Source organism: Pristiophorus japonicus, chromosome 17, assembly GCF_044704955.1.
Source record: "Pristiophorus japonicus isolate sPriJap1 chromosome 17, sPriJap1.hap1, whole genome shotgun sequence".
NCBI classification, from domain to species: domain Eukaryota; kingdom Metazoa; phylum Chordata; class Chondrichthyes; family Pristiophoridae; genus Pristiophorus; species Pristiophorus japonicus.
This window is the reverse complement of record NC_091993.1, coordinates 85,540,018-85,559,899: the sequence shown is the minus strand read 5'-3', so window position 1 is coordinate 85,559,899 and position 19,882 is coordinate 85,540,018. Positions and strand designations below refer to the sequence as shown.

General features: G+C 44.6%; 1 protein-coding gene across 1 annotated transcript in view; it reads right to left on the bottom strand.

Moving 5' to 3' along the window:
- Positions 1–96: 96 nt before the first annotated feature.
- LOC139227838 (adenosine receptor A1-like) overlaps positions 97–19,882 on the bottom strand; it is a 124,222-nt gene continuing 104,436 nt past the window's right edge. Inside the window, exon 2 of the mRNA XM_070858912.1 lies at positions 97–2,711. Coding sequence (XP_070715013.1) covers positions 2,051–2,711 — 661 coding nt within the window. The 3' untranslated portion in view covers positions 97–2,050. The remainder of the gene's footprint in view (positions 2,712–19,882) is intronic.

Genomic DNA, 19,882 nt, shown 5'->3' with positions numbered 1-19,882 from the left:
ATCATCTGTAACAAGGACAGGTTTAAACCCAAACATTTAATGAGAGAGTAAAAAAAAATAAACAAAACATAATTCTCAGAAACCGATGAGGGAGAAAACAATCCTTATTAGGGCAGTGTCTATTTGTATCACTGTGTCAACCAATGAGTTGTGGGTGGGGTAGGAATTACAGTACGACTTACAGCAGTGTATTTTACAGCAAAGAAAGCAAACAGCAAAGCAAACAAAGTTTATTTACTAAGCAACCAAAGAACATTCATTTAGTTCCAAAACCACCATTATGTCAAGTAGAAGTGCTCTGACGTGTGAAGGAACTTTGAAATCACTACATCAGCAGGAAAGTGTAATCTACCTTCATTTATGTTATGAATAAATCAGAGTAAAGATGTAAGTTTATAATACATGAGAGCTTTGGCATTAATCATAGTCTGTCTGCTGATGTAACTGTCATGTTACAATAAACCGGCTCATATCGACTCCACCATTACAGTCATTTGTAACATTAGATGAGTATTACATAATTAGTATACAGTACATTCCACTGAATGCAACATCTCCATTTGGTCGGTAATACATTCCTTTATTGAACTGTTCCCGTTAAAGAAAGTAACTCCCGGGTGAGGAGTAACACTGATTACTACTTACCTATAGCACTGCTGGGAACAACTCTGATGTGACCATGTGCAGAGCTCCAACTAAAGGCTCCTACTGATGGGCCTCACTTCAGCATGTCCACTCAAGGCCCAATCCGGAGATGGAGCTCGATCATGAAGATTACACAAAGAACTAACAAACATAAAATTACTTACTGCCAAGGAGAACCTCATGATAAGCATGAGCTGGTGATGATATTAGGAGGAGTTTTGTGGGCAAATACATATCATCGATAGTATTAGATGAGCAATATTGAGAAGTGATATCCGATACGACACTGGGAGCAACTCTGTGCATAAATATGAATCGTTGATGACATTGGGATGAACTGTATGATGAAGTGGTATCAATATGGCATGAACTATACACATAGAAATTATTCAATTGTACCATTGGCTTACTGCATCAGAATGCAGTCAAAAGTTCAGATTAAATACAGAAGAATGTCGCATACACCTTGCTGTTTACAAACTCTGTATTAAGCTGTATGAAATAAACATATGGGCAATCAACACCACTAATGTTCACCAATGTCTTAGTGCAAATTTTAGGTCAATGATGATGATTTCTGTCTCCTAATTAACTGCTAAATATTAAAATGTCAATTAAAATCACCACATCAATAGTTTTGATCATTTTCAACTAAATGTAAGGCCTGCTGGCTATATCTTACATAGTAATACAGCAAAGTGAACCACTGTATCTGCAAAAGTACACATGATTTTATAAAATCCATGTGCTGGTAAAGCATATTGTCAGGCCACCATGTTCCTTCAAATGATACACAGCAGCAGTCTTCAGCAGCAATTACACTTTGTCTATTTAAATATATCAGTGTCTTGATTTGAATTGATTCCACTCTACTAAAATGATTGACTTCTTCAGGGAAAGTTCACTGTACATAGTGTGTTGTTGCTATTGCAAGGATTCGTTCAGTTTGGGAGCAGTAACCATGCTGGAAATCTTTTCCCGTTTGATGTGATTGGTGAAGTAAAGGACTGCAAGCCAAAGCCACTCTCCGCTGTGTATCAGCTGCAGCGTTCCCGATCCCCTTTACTCAGTCATCCAGGCATCTCAGCCTGCACTCACCCTGTTGTTGATTCAGTGACTGTTAAAATCGGAGAATGTGTAAACATGACAAGGAGAGGAAAAAAGAGCAAACAGAGGAGAAATAATGAGTTATAAAGGCTTTGCCAGCTCTGGTTCAAATCCTGAAAAAACATTCTTTGCTAGATCATCAGATGACAACTGAAGATTTTTGTTTTGCATGTTTACCATTGCATCACACAATATTTTAATAGTTACTCAATGAACTCGATGGTATCAAAATCAGCATTGATAATGATCTTGCACTTGATTATCCAGGCCAATTGCTTCAGGTTAAGAAGTAAATAAGTTACATAGTACTTTTCTGTTCTCTTATAGCCCTTAACTGTTCTCTGCTTAAATTATTTGAGTTGTGATTTTTATTGCAGCAAATGTACTGACTCCAGATCTGGAGAAAAGTCACTCTGAACTTGTTTATCCTGAAGGCGTACACTATGGGGTTTACAGCAGAGTTTGCATGGGTTAGAAAGATGGCGATGTACATCACTATAATTGGTTTGTTGCATGAAGGACAAAACAGAGTAATGCAGTTGATGATATGCAGAGGAAGCCAACATATTGCAAATAAGAGCAACACTAGAGCCAGTGACTTGGCAAGTTTCAACTCCTTCCCAAAGTACCTGCTTCGATCAGCATTGTTGATTGACAGCGCCTTTTGGTTCAGATGCTTCCGAATCAGATTAAATATTTCCACATAGATCACAAAGATCAGCACCAGAGGTGGCAGCACCCATCCAAAAAAGTTGAAATAGACCATGTAGTCCATGCTGATTACAGTCTCAAACTGGCACACAATGATATTGTTCGCGTGGCTTGAATTCATCCCATCTTGAGTCGCTTCAGTGTAATTGTTCCATCCAACCATAGGGATCATACCAACAATTATAGATATAACCCAGCACAGAATAACAGCAGCCCCAGCTCGCTTCTGCGTCACAATAATCTTATAGCTGTAAAAAGGAAGTAAGAACATCATGTTAGATCATCAACTCCACATTTAAGCTCAGAGTAACAATTTTCCTTCTAAAATGATAGTGTGATACCTAAGGTGGGACACAAGGCTTGAGCTGCAATGTACAAAACCATGGACTGATAAGACATAAGTTAATGGCCATTCCTAGCCATCTCTTCAAGAGAAAGTGCCAATCAGAAGCAAATGCTTCCCCTCAGCAAGTGAGAGAAAACTGGAGGCCCAAGTTACCCTCGGCTAATGATAAATATCTTCAAAGGACAAGTGGAGATGAAATATCTTGGGATTAATTACAAGCATAAACCTTCATTTTGATCCAGAAATGACCAACATTTTATTTACCTTGGCATAAACAGTAGATTTTCGCCTTTGAGATTCAAATCACTTTAAAATGGAGCCCAAAGCAGCTCAACCAAACCCATGAATTAGAGCGCAAGACTAACTCAGCTGATCAATAGTTTCTAAAAGCAGCCTGCCAATAAACTTAGACCTTCACACAGTAGGAACAGGCAGTAGAGGGTTTGTTCTGGATTCTAAATTGTTGCATCTATGAGAAACATGCATTTAAATAATAAACACTTAATTGATTGTTTAAGATGAAAAATACAGAAATACTGTCAATATTATCGTTACAGAAAATGGACATTTTAGTTTAACCGTGTTTTATTTGCTGCGATGCTTTGTTGGTACACGTCCCTGGAATGCATGGCAGTGTAATATTTCACAGCAGGTTGGATATTTAGCTCAGGTAAGGCCACCCCATAGTAATAACATCCATTTGATGAGGAGAAAGAGTCTCAGGAGTTGAACGCTGATCAGCGATTCTGTGCTACAGAAGTCGTGTTCCAGAAAACATAGTTCGCTGAATCAGACAGCAATGATATTTGCAGTTGGCTGAATTCCAGATACTGTACAACACAGAGCTGGGTACAAATCACTTGAAACACTTTATGCTAGCTATTTGCCAGCTCTATCTAATTTATATCCGTTCTTTAACATCCACTCGGTACCACCCATCTATCAGCCTGAACACAAGTCCAACAGTCCAGATTCCTCCATGATGCTGATGTCCAAGTTATTCCAGTTTGTTACAGCCTATAGGAAGGTTAAAAACTGGTTAGAGCAAGGAACACCTGCATGCAGTGTTACAGACACACAATACAGGAGATGCATACTGCTGTTGCATTTTTTACCATTTGAAAAACAATATTATAAAAGTACCAAATAAAGACTGCAACTGTCATGATTGCAGTTTTTACATGGAATGTAACTTAAATGTACATATTTAAAAATGTCTTCATCCATTCACATTTATAATTTAAATGTGGTAACAAGCCCACAGATTTGAGTTACATTTTGAAATGACTTACAGAGATAACTCAATAGGGTCTGATATCTCTAAGCTTTTCTTTTCAGGTACCTGGCACCATCCAGTACTGGCATTTCTGTCCAGGCTCTAGATACCAGGTATCTTTCCCAAGGTCAGACAGTCCAGCTGAGAAGAGAAAGCTGACTGCCTGCTATTGTTAGCAGGGTGGAACATCAGCCAGCACTAGGTCTCAAACAGATAACCACAGATGTCAAGTGAGTTACACCCGAATAATGATACCAAATGAAGCGTAAAGGCCCCAGGACATTTAAAAAAAACATTCTCACCAACATTCTCCCTGTTTCTCCTGAAGACGTAGATTCCTTTCCCTGATACAGTTCTACAGGCACCAGTTATTTGTCAGTACTTCACTCAAATGTTCATTATTCGTGATAGTGAGTATGCCATAAGGTATACGAGAGAACTGGCTCTTCGGCACCTCATTCACCTGTTGATTGGTTAAAATGCCATTAATGCTTTGGCAATGGCTCACTGAATAACTAAGCCCCACGGAGCAGAAAGGTCCCAGGATTGACCCCTGCTATTGTTTAGCAGATCTCACCAGGAGCGGTGAGATATTGACTGGAGGTTTGCCATTAAAATAATGGTTGGGTTTGGAGCATGGAGGCAGTTAAAATGTTAAAAATGTGAATCCTGATCTGATCCCGCCTCCAATTCCCCCCCACTTCCAGTTTCCCGGGGGGGGGGGGGCAGGACAGGGAGCGGGCAGCAAACCCGCTCCCAGGCAGCGGTATGTAAATTTAAATATTAAACTGAGGCAAGAAGCCTCTACTTTCCCCTCCATTTTGAATTTAACTGCCTGTGGACGGGGTTCACACAATTTGTGAAACCCGGCAGTTAAACAGAGGAGGGGACTGCTGCATCCAGGATGTGAATGGCCTTATCCCGACCTGCTGGATCCAAGATCCCTATCATACACAGCCCCCGCGTTTGGAGAACCCCCCCACGAGGCCTCCAATCACATGCCCAGGCCTATCCCCCTCGCACCCCCCAACCCCCAACAATGATGATGAAGCCGGTCTTCAGTGGCCAGCCCCTCTGCCAATCCTCTGCCCAACCTACCACCCCAGGCCAACACCTCCCACCCCCGCGATCCCCATGCCCCGCCCCCCCCACCCCACAATCCCCGACCACCCCTGTCAATCCTTTCTTCCCCCTCCTGATTACCAAACTCCTCCCGATTCCCAACCCCCTTCCTCATTGCGGACATCCCTCCCACTTCCCGACCCGCACCTGCCCCCCCCCCCCCCCCCGCCGATTGCTGACCTTTCTCCCAATTGCCTTGCCCCCACCCCTCCGCCAATCCCTGACCCCCTCCTGCAATCCCTCTTCCAGACCAACCCCTTGCAACTGAGGCCACCCCACCAGCAGCCAGCCAGCCTCTCTTGCTAACTGGCTGCGGGCAGGAAACCGAGACACCACATTCAAATGAATCCCTGCCAGCAAAGTCGGTCGGATGTGCACACCTTGGAACCACCCCCCACCCGCTTCCGCCCCCAAACCACCTCCCCAAAGTAAACTCCGGCCAATTGGTCTAAAACCCCTGGAAATCAGACAGGGGTTTCCATTCCTAATCATTACCCAGTTACCCCTGCTGAAAGTGAAGGTATGTGGACGTTGTCTGGGGATCGATTTGTTTTCTGTACAGTTCATTGACAGGGTGTAGTCTGTAGTTTATTCAATGAAAATAAGAATAGGAACAAATTATTTGAAGACTACTCAAGAAAAGTAATAATTTTTTGTGAAAACAGACATACATGAAGAGTGGTGCACTATTTAATTATTCTTTTCCATCGCTGCAAAAATTAGTTCAGGAATGTTAACAAAATTTTGAGAAAAACGTCAATGTTTGCACTTGTTATAGATTTGTTGATGAAGATTTCATGCTGCTTCCTGAAACTGCACAGTTAAAGTGAAAATTGAGCATTTTACTGCTTTTCAGACCTGCAGTTAGTGTGCTCAATGAAAGGGAACATTTAGGATTATTAGCAGAGCCCTGATAGAAGTGAATGACACACACTGATTTTTTGGGCATGACCATGGCCACTGTGGGTATATCCCAATGTAGCAAGCAGAGGAGGTCAGGATATCCCGGGTATGGAGAGAGCACGTCGGGTGAATGACCTGCAGCCGGTACTACCCTGAGCAATGGGTCTACCTGTGCATCATAGACGGGAAGTACATGAAGAGTCTCAGGCTCATCAGGGAGGCTAGAGTGAGAGGTGTTCCTCACTTTTCAATTGGACTGTCCAGTTATAGAATACAGGGCAAAGGTGTGAGTAAAGAGACCAGGGCAGTCTGGAGCCAGAAGGCAGTAAGGGCTAGACCATCAACTATGATCGCCATCGGCCAAAAAATAGGCGACATTTCCGGCTTTTAAAAATTTTTCAGGATCGCTGGAATATCGTTCATTTTAAAAACCGTTAGTTTCACCTTTTTAATTTGGGTGATAGCCTTAGCAATGTGAAATGGGCGATAGCGATGTGTTCAGTCATGCAAGGCTGGCGTCCATCGCAATGGCCGTTCTGCGCATGTGTGTTTTTTTCAGGCAAAGAAATTTTCCCGCGATTCGGACGGTCTTCTGCACATGCTCAGAAGGCAAAGGGAGAGAGAGAGAGAGAAGGAAGCTTGTCAATGAGGGTGTCTTTTGAAGGAGTGCTGAACGTAAGATGATGGAGGTGTCCCACGAGGATTCTGGAGAGAGTCTGCAGGAGGTTGCAGGGAGAAGGAGGGCGAAAGCCTTCTCAGACGAGGCTAATGAGGCCTTAGTGAATGAGGTCGCGACTCAGTGGGGCCAATTAACCTGGGGTGGGCATGGGAAACCTCCACCCCGGATTTACCCAAAAATATGGGCGGATATTGCCACTCTCGTCTCATCGGTGGCCCACAATAGGCGTGAGGCAGACCAGTGCTGCAAGTGCTGGAACAGTCTTGTTGCATCAGCAAGAAAGAACATAGAAGAGTAAGTATAAAATTATTAAATTTATAATTGTAATGATGCACTGACTCATTAATTAGAATATAAATCTGCCAGATTGTAATTAAGCTGGGTAATCTTGGGTAGCTTCCCTGTTAAGATTTGGACTGGGGTCAGAACCCGAATCCTTTAATTCTAATCTTGCTGAGATACTTCTTAATCGACAATATTAATTATTATTTAAACGCTTTGATCGAAAATTGGGGCCAAACGAATGGCTGGAAACACACAGACCGCAAACACTCTGCATTTCTACCATTTTAGTTTAGAAGGAGAATTATTAAATTATGTCGCTGCTTGTATGCTGTGAGCAACTCTTTAACTTGGGCACCGTTTCCTTTTTGGTTAGGTTGGTGGATGAGGCACGACTGAGCACTGAAGGATCCAGGCAACTTTACCCAGACTGTGTGAGTCTCTCCAGCTGCAGTCAACCACACAGTGACTCAGCCTGGACTGGGGGAGAGCTGCCCTGGCTCACTGTCTGCCCTGGGACACTTTGGGACATTAGCTCCGGCCACACAGAGGTTTCCGAGCACAGCCCAGGGACACGGTGCCCCCTCCAATTATGGTCCTGTCATTGCCGAGCTCACCAGCCGCCCTGATTCTCCCCCGGGGACCTCCATTGATTCCAATAAATCGCCTCCCTCCCCTCAGGCGCCAAATGGCACTACCCGTGGATGGAGCCTTTCCTGGAGATTGTACGCGAGATGTTTGGTGTCAAGCATTAGTTCCTAAACACGATCTTATTAAATATTTTCTCTGAACGTAGATGTTATAACCATGCATCCATTGGATATAAACGGTATTAGCATATAACGTTAACGATGAATAGCATGTGGGGTGACTAATTGTGGATTACAATATCTGTTGTGTTTCCGTAATACTATCTAGTCAATTAGCTTATACCATGCTCTTGTCACGTTTGCAGAGGAAGATATCTAAGAATCAGGTGGAGCAGGGGCGGACCGGAGGAGGGCCTGCTGACCTGCATCCTCTCACTGATCTTGAGGAACGTGCCGCATTCATAGTGGGTAGGCATAATCGTTCTACCACCCGTGATGGTGCCGATCCCGTTGTTGCGCCACATTAATAAAGTGTAAAGCAGTGGTGATTTAATACCATTTGATTATATGAATGATGTAATGTTATGCATGCAGCTTCTGTACTCTCATGTTAATCATATGTAACGTCTCTCGTTCACATTTATTGTAGTACTGTTGCTCCTCGTACATATGCCTGCGCAGCTCAGGCATCCTCATGTCTGCCCTTCTCTTCTACTAACCTCAATTATGTTTTCCAGTTCCTCAGGCGCAACAGGAGGCCCCTGGAGCAACACCAGTACCGTTGCAGGTCACCACGGGTGACGAAGAACAAACCGAGGAGGAGGAAATGATGAGCCCAAACTCTCATCTGTGGTACCTGCGGCCACATCATCCTCAACGGATGAAGTAGCGGGGCAAAATGGCTTGCAGCAGGCCATTCTGAGTCGTCCAGTGCCCGCACCGACCCCGCGGAGGTTGAGTCGGCGAGGTAGGCACGCACTGAGGCAGATGTCAACGAGGACATGGTATCACTGTCGAGGGCGAGTATCAACATAGGTCCAGAGCTCCTCCATGCATTTGGTGGGTTGACCGGCAACATTTCCACACTGTCTGCCAGAATATCGGCGGGCATGAAGCAGATAGTTGCGGCAATGGGATGAACGACCAACTCTGTCGAGGCCTTGCAACATGCGATAATTTTGGGATATGGCACTGCACCCCAGGGCGGCATACCACCAACTAGCACGACAGATGCGAGACAGGAGGAAGAACTGCCTTCTGACTCGGAAGGTATTTCTTCGCAAACGTCTTCTCCTCGATCCACTGAGGTCATTCTGCCGACGTCACCCCCCTACAGCAGCAGCCCTTGAAGTGCTCTGCTGCAATACGTCTTGGTCCCGTTACGTAGGAAACTGGGGGTTATAATGAGCGAGGGTCAAGTTAGAGGAGGGAAGTGTGGCTGCAGGTAGGGAGGAGTGGGGGGGGCGTATATTATTGTTTTGTTATTATTTTTTTTTCATTGTTGACTGTTAGGATGGTGGCAGGGTGTTCTCGTTATATTATTGTGGAAAAAAATGTTGTTCACTGTTGGGTGTTTGGACGTCGGCGGGGGCGGCGGGGGGGGGTGCGGTTAGAAATGTTTGTTAAAAAAAATTTAAACCAGCGGTTAGATTACGTAAAATTTTTATTTAACTTCACAATTGTCCTGAAGTGTCTTCTAATAACGTAAGGTAAAACATCAATACAGGGGTTGCAAACAATGGCCAGACCAGGCCAGGCAAGGATGAAATGTAACATAACTGTAACTGTCACCAATGTAACTTCACGCAAAGCGTTCATTTATGAGTTGCTGTTGCAACAGTTTTGTGGCTGCGTAACTATCATGGGGCTTTTTCAGTGGTGTCGGGGGGCATGGGGGCATGGGTTCATCACCAGACTGATTGTCCTCCCCGAGGTCTTCGCCCTCCTCCTCCGACTCTCCTCTCTCCTGAGATAATCTGGCAGTCCCTTCTGGCAATTGTTGTCTTCTCCTGATAGCTAGGTTATGCAACATGCAGCACACCACAATGAACTCAGCCACGTGCTCACGGTGGTATTGTAGGTTGCCTCCTGAGTGGTCCAGGCATCTGCAGAACTCATCTTTTCGACGATATTGCATGTGGCTATATGGCTTTCGTTGTACCACTTCTCAGCTTCAGTCTGGGGCTTACGCAGGGGGGTCAAGAGCCAGTTGGCAAGGCCATACCCTTTATCCCCCAGCATCCAACAGTGACCTTGTTCTTAAACAGGTCAGAGACAGTGCTCTCACGCAAGATGTGCGCATGATGGATGCTCCCTGGAAAATTTGCATTTACTGCCATGAGTATTTGCTTGTGATCAACAATGAGCTGCATGTTCAGGGAGTGGAATCCCTTTCAGTTCTGAAATACCTCTGCATCCTGTAGAGGTGCTCGCAGGGCAATGTGCATACAGTCTATTGCTCCATGCACCTTGGAGAAGTTTGCTATTCTCGAGAAACCAAAAACCCTCTCACTCTCTGCCTCCCTGGTCAGAGGGAAGTTTATAAAGTCCATTCTGCCTGCGTAAAGGGCTTCAGTCACCTGTCGAATGCAGCAATGTGTGACGTGCTGAGCGATACAGCAAATGTCGCCAGCTAAGGCCTGCACAGAAGTGCTGCAGTAACCTTAACTTCAATGGGCAGTGTGGTCCTGATGGTGCTGGGAGGCCTCAGATCTGACATGTCTCACTGATGACCTCCTTTCGGAATCGCAGCCTTCTAACGCACGTGTAATCGGACAATCCAGGTATGATTGCTTATCCCTGTAAATGCGTTGGGTGTAACGTCTCCTCCTCCTCAGCAGCCTGCCACCTCTTTGATTGGGCACATAATGCTCTTCAATGAACCTTCTCCCATCTCTATTCTGCAGCATGTGAGTAGTCATCAATACTGGTTGAGAAATTACAGGCCCCATCACTATAAATCACTATAAATGCCCTAATCTGTCTTCTTAAATTGTCCTCAACAAATACAGTGATTAAATGATTGGCAAGATTCAAAAACGCCCTTAAAATCACTCACTAATTGCTTCTCCTGACAAGTACTTCAAGCAGCCTTTTATTAAAGATCCTCCGAGTTACAAAATGGCGTCCGTAGTGCCGAGTTAAGGTCAGGTGATTGTAGCTTTTCTTCAACGTCTTTTTGGGCGAGTGATCATTTGGGCGAATTATGGGCGAAATGCCGAAAGTAGCTCTCGGTGATAATCTGGGCAATAATCGGGCACTGGTTTCCATTATAAACAGTATTCTGGGCCTTGCACAAGGACTTCGTCATTTTTTTTAAAATAGGCTGGGCGATGCAGCTTATTCCTGTATGCCTAAAGTTGCGCCGGCGATAAATGGGCTATAATCGGGCGCTAGTTTCCATTTTTCATCAAATATGGGCGATAGCCTGAATCTCAACGCTTATACGGGCGCTAAATGGGCGATGATGTGCTGAAAGTCCAGCCCTAAAAATTTAGAATGGGGCTAGGGGGAGAGTGAATAGGAAAGCTAAGGCCCCCTAGGGCTAGTAGGCAATGTTGAATGAAATGCCAGGAGCCAACAAGGAGCAGGGTGCTGGGCTGGGCAGCATTGACAACAGAGCTTGGATTTAAAATGAGAGGCAAGGGCGGGGGGGTCCTTGAGCTGTAGGGAGCACTTGCAGCAGGCCTGTGGCTGGAGTGTGGGGATGCACAGAGGTTTGGTGAGCCAAAAGGAAGAAGGGACTGTCATAATGTTTGAATGCCACAGAATATCATTTAGGAAATGAACCAACCAATTAGGATCTGCCTTGTCCCTGGTTCCGTGGTTCTGGGGTTGATTGGTTAAAGGGTCAGGCTCAAGGGACCTTGATTTCTGGGGACTGAGTGGTCAAGGTTCTGGAACTTGATTGGTTAAAAGGCAGTAGTCTCTGATTTTGGGATCTGTTTGGTCTAAAGGACTTTACAATCATTTATTTTTCTATTCTTAAAGACACGATTAAAAAAAAAATGCAGATAGATTAAACGTTTGAAATGAATCTCTGTAAAAAGAATTCTGTGCTTCTCTACAAAATGTATATTTACATATTTACATCTGTTAGAACAAACACATAACAATTCGGGGATTTTGACTATCGTGCCTTTTAAAAATGGTAGTGTCCTTAATGCAGGAAATGGAAATTATTATTATCGCTACACATCATTTCTAGTGCAAATACCAGAAATGTATCTATTTCTAGTGCAAATAACTGAAATATATTCTCATGATGCAATGCTGCAGCTTAACATAAACAGCATTGTCATAGCATAGAAACATAGAAACATAGAAAATAGGTGCAGGAATAGGCCATTCAGCCCTTCGAGTCTGCACTGCCATTCAATAAGATCATGGCTGATCATTCACCTCAGTACCCCTTTCCTGCTTTCTCTCCATACCCCTTGATCCCTTTAGCCGTAAGGGCCATATCTAACTCCCCCTTGAATATATCCAATGAACTGGCATCAACAACTCTCTGCGGCAGGGAATTCCACAACTCTCTGAGTGAAGAAGTTTCTCCTCATCTCAGTCCTAAATGGCCTACCTCTTATCCTAAGACTGTGTCCCCTGGTTCTGGACCTCCCCAACATCGGGAACATTCTTCCCGCATCTAACCTGTCCAATCCCATCAGAATTTTATATGTTGCTATGAGATCCCCTCTCATCCTTCTAAACTCCAGTGTATAAAGGCTCAGTTGATCCAGTCTCTCCTCATATGTCAGTCCAGCCATCCCTGGAATCAGTCTGGTGAACCTTTGTTGCACTCCCTCAATAGCAAGAACGTCCTTCCTCAGATTAGGAGACCAAAACTGAACACAATATTCCAGGTGAGGCCTCACCAAGGTCCTGTACAATTGCAGTAAGATCTCCCTGCTCCTATACTTAAATCCCCTAGCTATGAAGGCCAACATGCCATTTGCCTTCTTCACTGCCTGCTGCACCTGCATGCCAACTTTCAATGACAGATGTACCATGACACCCAGGTCTCGTTGCACCTCCCCTTTTCCTAATCTGCCGCCATTCAGATAATATTCTGCCTTCGTGTTTTTGCCACCAAAGTGGATAACCTCACATTTATCCACATTATACTGCATTTGCCATGCATTTGCCCACTCACCTAACCTGTCCAAATCACCCTGCAGCCTCTTAGCGTCCTCCTCACAGCTTACACCGCCACCCAGTTTAGTGTCATCTGCAAACTTGGAGATATTACACTCAATTCCTTCATCCAAATCATTAATATATATTGTAAAGAGCTGGGGTCCCAGCACTGAGCCCTGCGGCACTCCACTAGTCACTGCCTCCCATTCCGAAAAGAACCCGTTTATCCCGACTCTCTGTTTCCTGTATGCCAACCAATTCTCTATCCACGCCAGTACATTAACCCCAATACCATGTGCTTTGATTTTGCACACCGATCTCTTATGTGGGACCTTGTCAAAGGCCTTTTGAAAGTCCAAATACACCACTTCCACTGGTTCTCCCTTGTCCATTCTACTAGTTACATCCTCAAAAAATTCCAGATTAGTCAAGCATGATTTCCCTTTCATAAATCCATGTTGACTTGGACCGATCCTGTCACTGCTCTCCAAAGGTGCTGCTATTTCATCCTTAATAATTGATTCCAACATTTTCCCCACTACTGATGTCAGGCTAACCGGTCTATAATTACCTGTTTTCTCTCTCCCTCCTTTTTTAAAAAGTGGAGTTACATTAGCTACCCTCCAGTCCATAGGAACTGATCCAGAGTCGATAGGTTGTTGGAAAATGATCACCAATGCATCCACCATTTCTAGGTACACTTCATTAACTACTCTGCAATGCAGACAATCAGGCCCCAGGGATTTATCGACCTTTAATCCCATCAATTTCCCCAACACAATTTCCCGCCTAATAAGGATATCCTTCAGTTTCTCCTTCTCACGAGACCCTCGGTCCCCTAGTACCTCCGGAAGGTTATTTGTGTCTTCCTTCGTGAAAACAGAACCAAAGTATTTGTTCAATTGGTCTGCCATTTCTTTGTTCCCCATTATAAATTCACCTGAGTCTGACTGCAAGGGACCTACATTTGTCTTCACTAATCTTTTTCTCTTCACATATCTATAGAAGCTTTTGCAGTCAGTTTTTATGTTCCTGGCAAGTTTCCTCTCGTACTCTATTTTCCCCCTCCTAATTAAACACTTTGTCCTCCTCTGCTGAATTCTAAATTTCTCCCAGTCCTTAGGTTTGCTGCTTTTTCTGGCCAATTTATAGGCGTCTTCCTTAGATCTAACAGTATCCTTAATTTCCCTTGTTAGCCATGGTTGAACCACCTTCCCCATTTTATTTTTACTTCAGACAGGGATGTGCACTTGTTGAAGTTCATCCATGTGATCTATAAACGTTTGCCATTGCCTATCCACCGTCAACCTTTTAAGTATAATTTGCCAGTCTATTCCAGCCAATTCCCACCTCATGCCATCGAAGTTAGCTTTCCTTAAGTTCAGGACCCTAGTTTCTGAATTAACTGTGTCACTCTTCATCTTAATGAAGAATTATACCATATTATGGTCACTCTTCCCCAAGGGGCCTCGCACAACAAGATTTCTAATTAGTCCCCTCTCATTACACATCACCCAGTCTAGGATGCTGCTCTCTGGTTGGTTCCTCGACATATTGGTCAAGAAAACTATCCTTAATACACTCCAGGAAATCCTCCTCCACCGCATTGCTACCAGTTTGGTTAGCCCAATCTATATGTAAATTAAAGTCACCCATGATAACTGCTGTACCTTTATTGCACATATCCCGTATTTCTTGTTTGATGCTGTCCCCAACCTCACTACTACTGTTTGGTGGTCTGTACACAACTCCCACCAGCGTTTTCTGCCCTTTGGTATTCCGTAGCTTTACCCATACCGATTCCACATCATCCAAGCCAATGCCCTTCCTTACTATTGCATTAATTTCTTCTTTAACCACCCCGCCTCCTTTTCCTTTCTGTCTATCCTTCCTAAATGTTGAATACCCCTGAATGTTGAGTTCCCAGCCTTGGTCACCCTGGAGCCATGTCTCTGTGATGCCAATTACATCATATCCATTAACTGCTATCTGCGCAGTTAATTTATCCACCTTATTCCGAATACTCCTCGCATTGAGGCACAGAGCTTTCAAGCTTGTCTTTTTAACACACTTTGCCGCTTTAGAATTTTGCTGTAGTGTGGCCCTTTTTGTTTTTTGCCTTGGGTTTCTCTGCCCTCCACTTTCACTATTCTCCTTTCTATCTTTTGCCTCTGTCTCCCTTTTATTTCCCTCTGCCTCCCTTCATAGGTTCCCATCCCCCTGTCATATTAGTTTAACTCCTCCCCAACAGCACTAGCAAACACTCCCCCTAGGACATTGGTTCCGGTCCTGCACAGGTGCAGACCGTCCGGTTTGTACTGGTCCCACCTCCCCCAGAACCGGTTCCAATGCCCCAGGAATTTGAATCCCTCCCTTCTGCACCACTCCTCAAGCCACGTATTCATCTGAGCTATCCTGCGATTCCTACTCTGCCTAGCACGTGGCACTGGTAGCAATCCTGAGATTACTACTTTTGAGGTCCTACTTTTTTTATTTAGCTCCTAGTTCCCTAAATTCGTCTCGTCGGACCTCATTCCGTTTTATACCTATATCGTTGGTACCTATATGCACCACGACAACTGGCTGTTCACCCTCCCTTTTCAGAATGTCCTGCACCCGCTCCGAGACATCCTTGACCCTTGCACCAGGGAGGCAACATACCATCCTGGAGTCTCGGTTGCAGCCGCAGAAACGCCTATCTATTCCCCTTACAATTGAATCCCCTATCACTATCGCTCTCCCATTCTTTTTCCTGCCCTCCTGTGCAGCAGAGCCACCCACGGTGCCATGAACTTGGCTGCTGCTGCCTTCCCTGATGAGCCATCCCCCTCAACAGTACCCAAAGCGGTGTATCTGTTTTGCAGAGGGATGACCGCAGGGACCTCTGCACTACCTTCCTTGCACTGCCCTTCCTGTTGGTCACCCATTTACTATCTGGCTGTGTACCCTTTACCTGCGGTGAGACCAACTCGCTAACCGTGCTATTCACATCATTCTCAGCATCGTGAAAAGAATAGCTTAAAGTCTGTGCCTAGATTCTGAACAAACTTTTGTGTGGAAGAGATAGCTGTTTGAATCAGCAAGGAGCATTTTACAGATCTGTGATCAAGGAAAAAAGCTGCCAGGCACACATCACTAAACAACAAGAGGGACCACAGCAAATCAATAGTGACCCTAAGTCTACATGCCCCACTCTCACCAGCTCCCTCATTCAGGATCTCTACAATTCTGTACAGCTGCAGTCTACGATTCCCGAGTCTCACTCCCTTATAGATCTGAGCACCAATAACAATTAATTTGATGCACAATTATACCAACACAGACATAGAAACATTAGGGCAATCACTGCTGTTTATTTAACATTGATTGCTACTAATGTTACTATGGGGCGACTTGATGCAGAACATGAAATGTTACTAATGAATTTAAATATGAAAGCAGTGTCTCGGACTGAGAACATTTTGTACAACCTGTGCTTGGGTCAATTCCATGCTAATTGCTTATTCATTGCAGACGCTATTCAAGACGGTTACAAATACAGATATACTCAGAAAAAAACAACAGGGCTCAGACTCACTCAGAAAATAAAGCTCATGTTAATTCCGATGAATGTTTGGCAATTTGTGATCTGAATATTTGATCCATGTACACTACACATGTATAGAGATCATATATAGTGGAAGCACTAGTGTATTCGATAAGTATTCAATGTCCAACTTGCTCTTGGGTTCTGTCAACAAGTTCCAAGCTGAGGATTTAATGCAATCAATAGCTTCCTGCTTCACATTCTGTTTGTACCATGTAAGTATTGACAAACATGAGCAGCTGCTTACAGTTTCTCATAGAGTGTTCTTTCTTGCACTGTTGGATCAAATCCCCTAGGAGGATAGACGCACCAATGTGAGTGTCCTCGATCAGGCCAACATCCCCAGCATCAAAGCACTGACCGCACTCGACCAGCTCCGTTGGGTGGGCCACAAATAAACAGCATGACACAAGACTCCCAAAACAAGCGCTCTACTCGGTACTCCTACATGGCATGTGAACCCAAGGTGGGTAGAGGAAATGTTTCAAGGACATCCTCAAAGCCTCCTTGATGAAGTGCAACATTCCCACTGACACCTGGGAATCCCTTGCCAAAGACCGCTCTAAGTGGAGGAAGAGCATCCGGGAGGGCGCTGAGCATCTCGAATCTCGTCGCCGAGAGCATGCAGAAAAAAAGCGCAGGCAGCAGAAGGAGCGTGCAACAAACCAGACTCCCCACTCACTCTTTCCTTCAACGACTGTCTGTCCCACCTGTGACAGAAACTGTAATTCCTATATTGGACTGTACAGTCACCTGAGAACTCACTTTTAGAGTGGAAGCAAGTCTTCCTTGATTTTGAGGGACTGCCTATGATGATGATGACTGTTGTACGCAACCTAGTCCTCCTCAATTGAATTGATCAGGTTTCTGGGGGTGAAAATTAGGTTGGAGGCTTCTTAAGGTGCTAATGGTGGTGGGACAATAAATTTTTGGCCGGAAAATGGCTTGCGACGGCAACCATAAAATTTAGTTGCTGCGACCTGAGAGTGGAGTGGAGCGCTGAGGGAGGCGTTCCACACCTCTCTTAGGTTGCTAGGCTGGGTGAGCAACTTAAAATCTGTTGCTAAAGAGCTGGCCTCGGAGTGCCCTAAGAGAGACCTCCCTGGAAAATAAAATTGAGACAAAAATCATTCCCGATAAATGACTCCTCCCAAATAAAGATGATTCCTGGAGTGCATAAGGGATGGTTTTTTTAGACCAATATGTCGAGGAACCAACTGGGGGGAGGCCATCTTAGACTGGGTGTTGTGTAATGAGAGAGGATTAATTAGCAATCTTGTTGTGCGAGGCCCCTTGGGGAAGAGTGACCATAATATGGTGGAATTCTGCGTTAGGATGGAGAATGAAACAGTTAATTCAGAGACCATGGTCCAGAACTTAAAGAAGGGTAACTTTGAAGGTATGAGGCGTGAATTGGCTAGGATAGATTGGCGAATGATACTTAAGGGGTTGACTGTGGATGGGCAATGGCAGACATTTAGAGACCACATGGAAGAATTACAACAATTGGACATTCCTGTCTGGCGTAAAAATAAAAAAGGGAAGGTGGCTCAACTGTGGCTATCAAGGGAAATCAGGGATAGTATTAAAGCCAAGGAAGTGGCATACAAATTGGCCAGAAATAGCAGCGAACCCGGGGACTGGGAGAAATTTAGAACTCAGCAGAGGAGGACAAAGGGTTTGATTAGGGCAGGGAAAATGGAGTACGAGAAGAAGCTTGCAGGGAACATTAAGACGGATTGCAAAAGTTTCGATAGATATGTAAAGAGAAAAAGGTTAGTAAAGACAAACGTAGGTCCCCTGCAGTCAGAATCAGGGGAAGTCATAACGGGGAACAAAGAAATGGCGGACCAATTGAACAAGTACTTTGGTTCGGTATTCACTGAGGAGGACACAAACAACCTTCCGGATATAAAAGGGGTCGGAGGGTCTAGTAAGGAGGAGGAACTGAGGGAAATCCTTATTAGTCGGGAAATTGTGTTGGGGAAATTGATGGGATTGAAAGCCGATAAATCCCCAGGGCCTGATGGACTGCATCCCAGAGTACTTAAGGAGGTGGCCTTGGAAATAGTGGATGCATTGACAGTCATTTTCCAACATTCCATTGACTCTGGATCAGTTCCTATGGAGTGGAGGGTAGCCAATGTAACCCCACTTTTTAAAAAAGGAGGGAGAGAGATAACAGGGAATTATAGACTGGTCAGCCTGACATTGGTAGTGCGTAAAATGATGGAATCAATTATTAAGGATGTCATAGCAGTGCATTTGGAAAGAGGTGATATGATAGTTCCAAGTCAGCATGGATTTGTGAAAGGGAAATCATGCTTGACAAATCTTCTGGAATTTTTTGAGGATGTTTCCAGTAGAGTGGACAAGGGAGAACCAGTTGATGTGGTATATTTGGACTTTCAGAAGGCTTTCGACAAGGTCCCACACAAGAGATTAATGTGCAAAGTTAAAGCACATGGGATTGGGGGTAGTGTGCTGACATGGATTGAGAACTGGTTGTCAGACAGGAAGCAAAGAGTAGGAGTAAATGGGGACTTTTCAGAATGGCAGGCAGTGACTAGTGGGGTACCGCAAGGTTCTGTGCTGGGGCCCCAGCTGTTTACACTGTACATTAATGATTTAGACGAGGGGATTAAATGTAGTATCTTCAAATTTGCGGATGACACTAAGTTGGGTGGCAGTGTGAGCTGCGAGGAGGATGCTATGAGGCTGCAGAGCGACTTGAATAGGTTAGGTGAGTGGGCAAATGCATGGCAGATGAAGTATAATGTGGATAAATGTGAGGTTATCCACTTTGGTGGTAAAAACAGAGAGACAGACTATTATCTGAATGGTGACAGATTAGGAAAAGGGGAGGTGCAAAGAGACCTGCGGTGTCATGGTACATCAGTCATTGAAGGTTGGCATGCAGGTACAGCAGGCGGTTAAGAAAGCAAATGGCATGTTGGCCTTCATAGCGAGGGGATTTGAGTACAGGGGCAGGGAGGTGTTGCTACAGTTGTACAGGGCCTTGGTGAGGCCACACCTGGAGTATTGTGTACAGTTTTGGTCTCCTAACCTGAGGAAGGACATTCTTGCTATTAAGGGAGTGCAGCGAAGGTTCACCAGACTGATTCCCGGGATGGCGGGACTGACCTATCAAGAAAGACTGGATCAACTGGGCTTGTATTCACTGGAGTTCAGAAGAATGAGAGGGGACCTCATAGAAACGTTTAAAATTCTGACGGGGTTAGACAGTTTAGATGCAGGAAGAATGTTCCCAATGTTGGGGAAGTCCAGAATCAGGGGACACAGTCTAAGGATAAGGGGTAAGCCATTTAGGACCGAGATGAGGAGGAATTTCTTCACCCAGAGAGTGGTGAACCTGTGGAATTCTCTACCACAGAAAGTTGTTGAGGCCAATTCACTAAATATATTCAAAAAGGAGTTAGATGAAGTCCTTACTACTAGGGGGATCAAGGGGTATGGTGAGAAAGCAGGAATGGGGTAC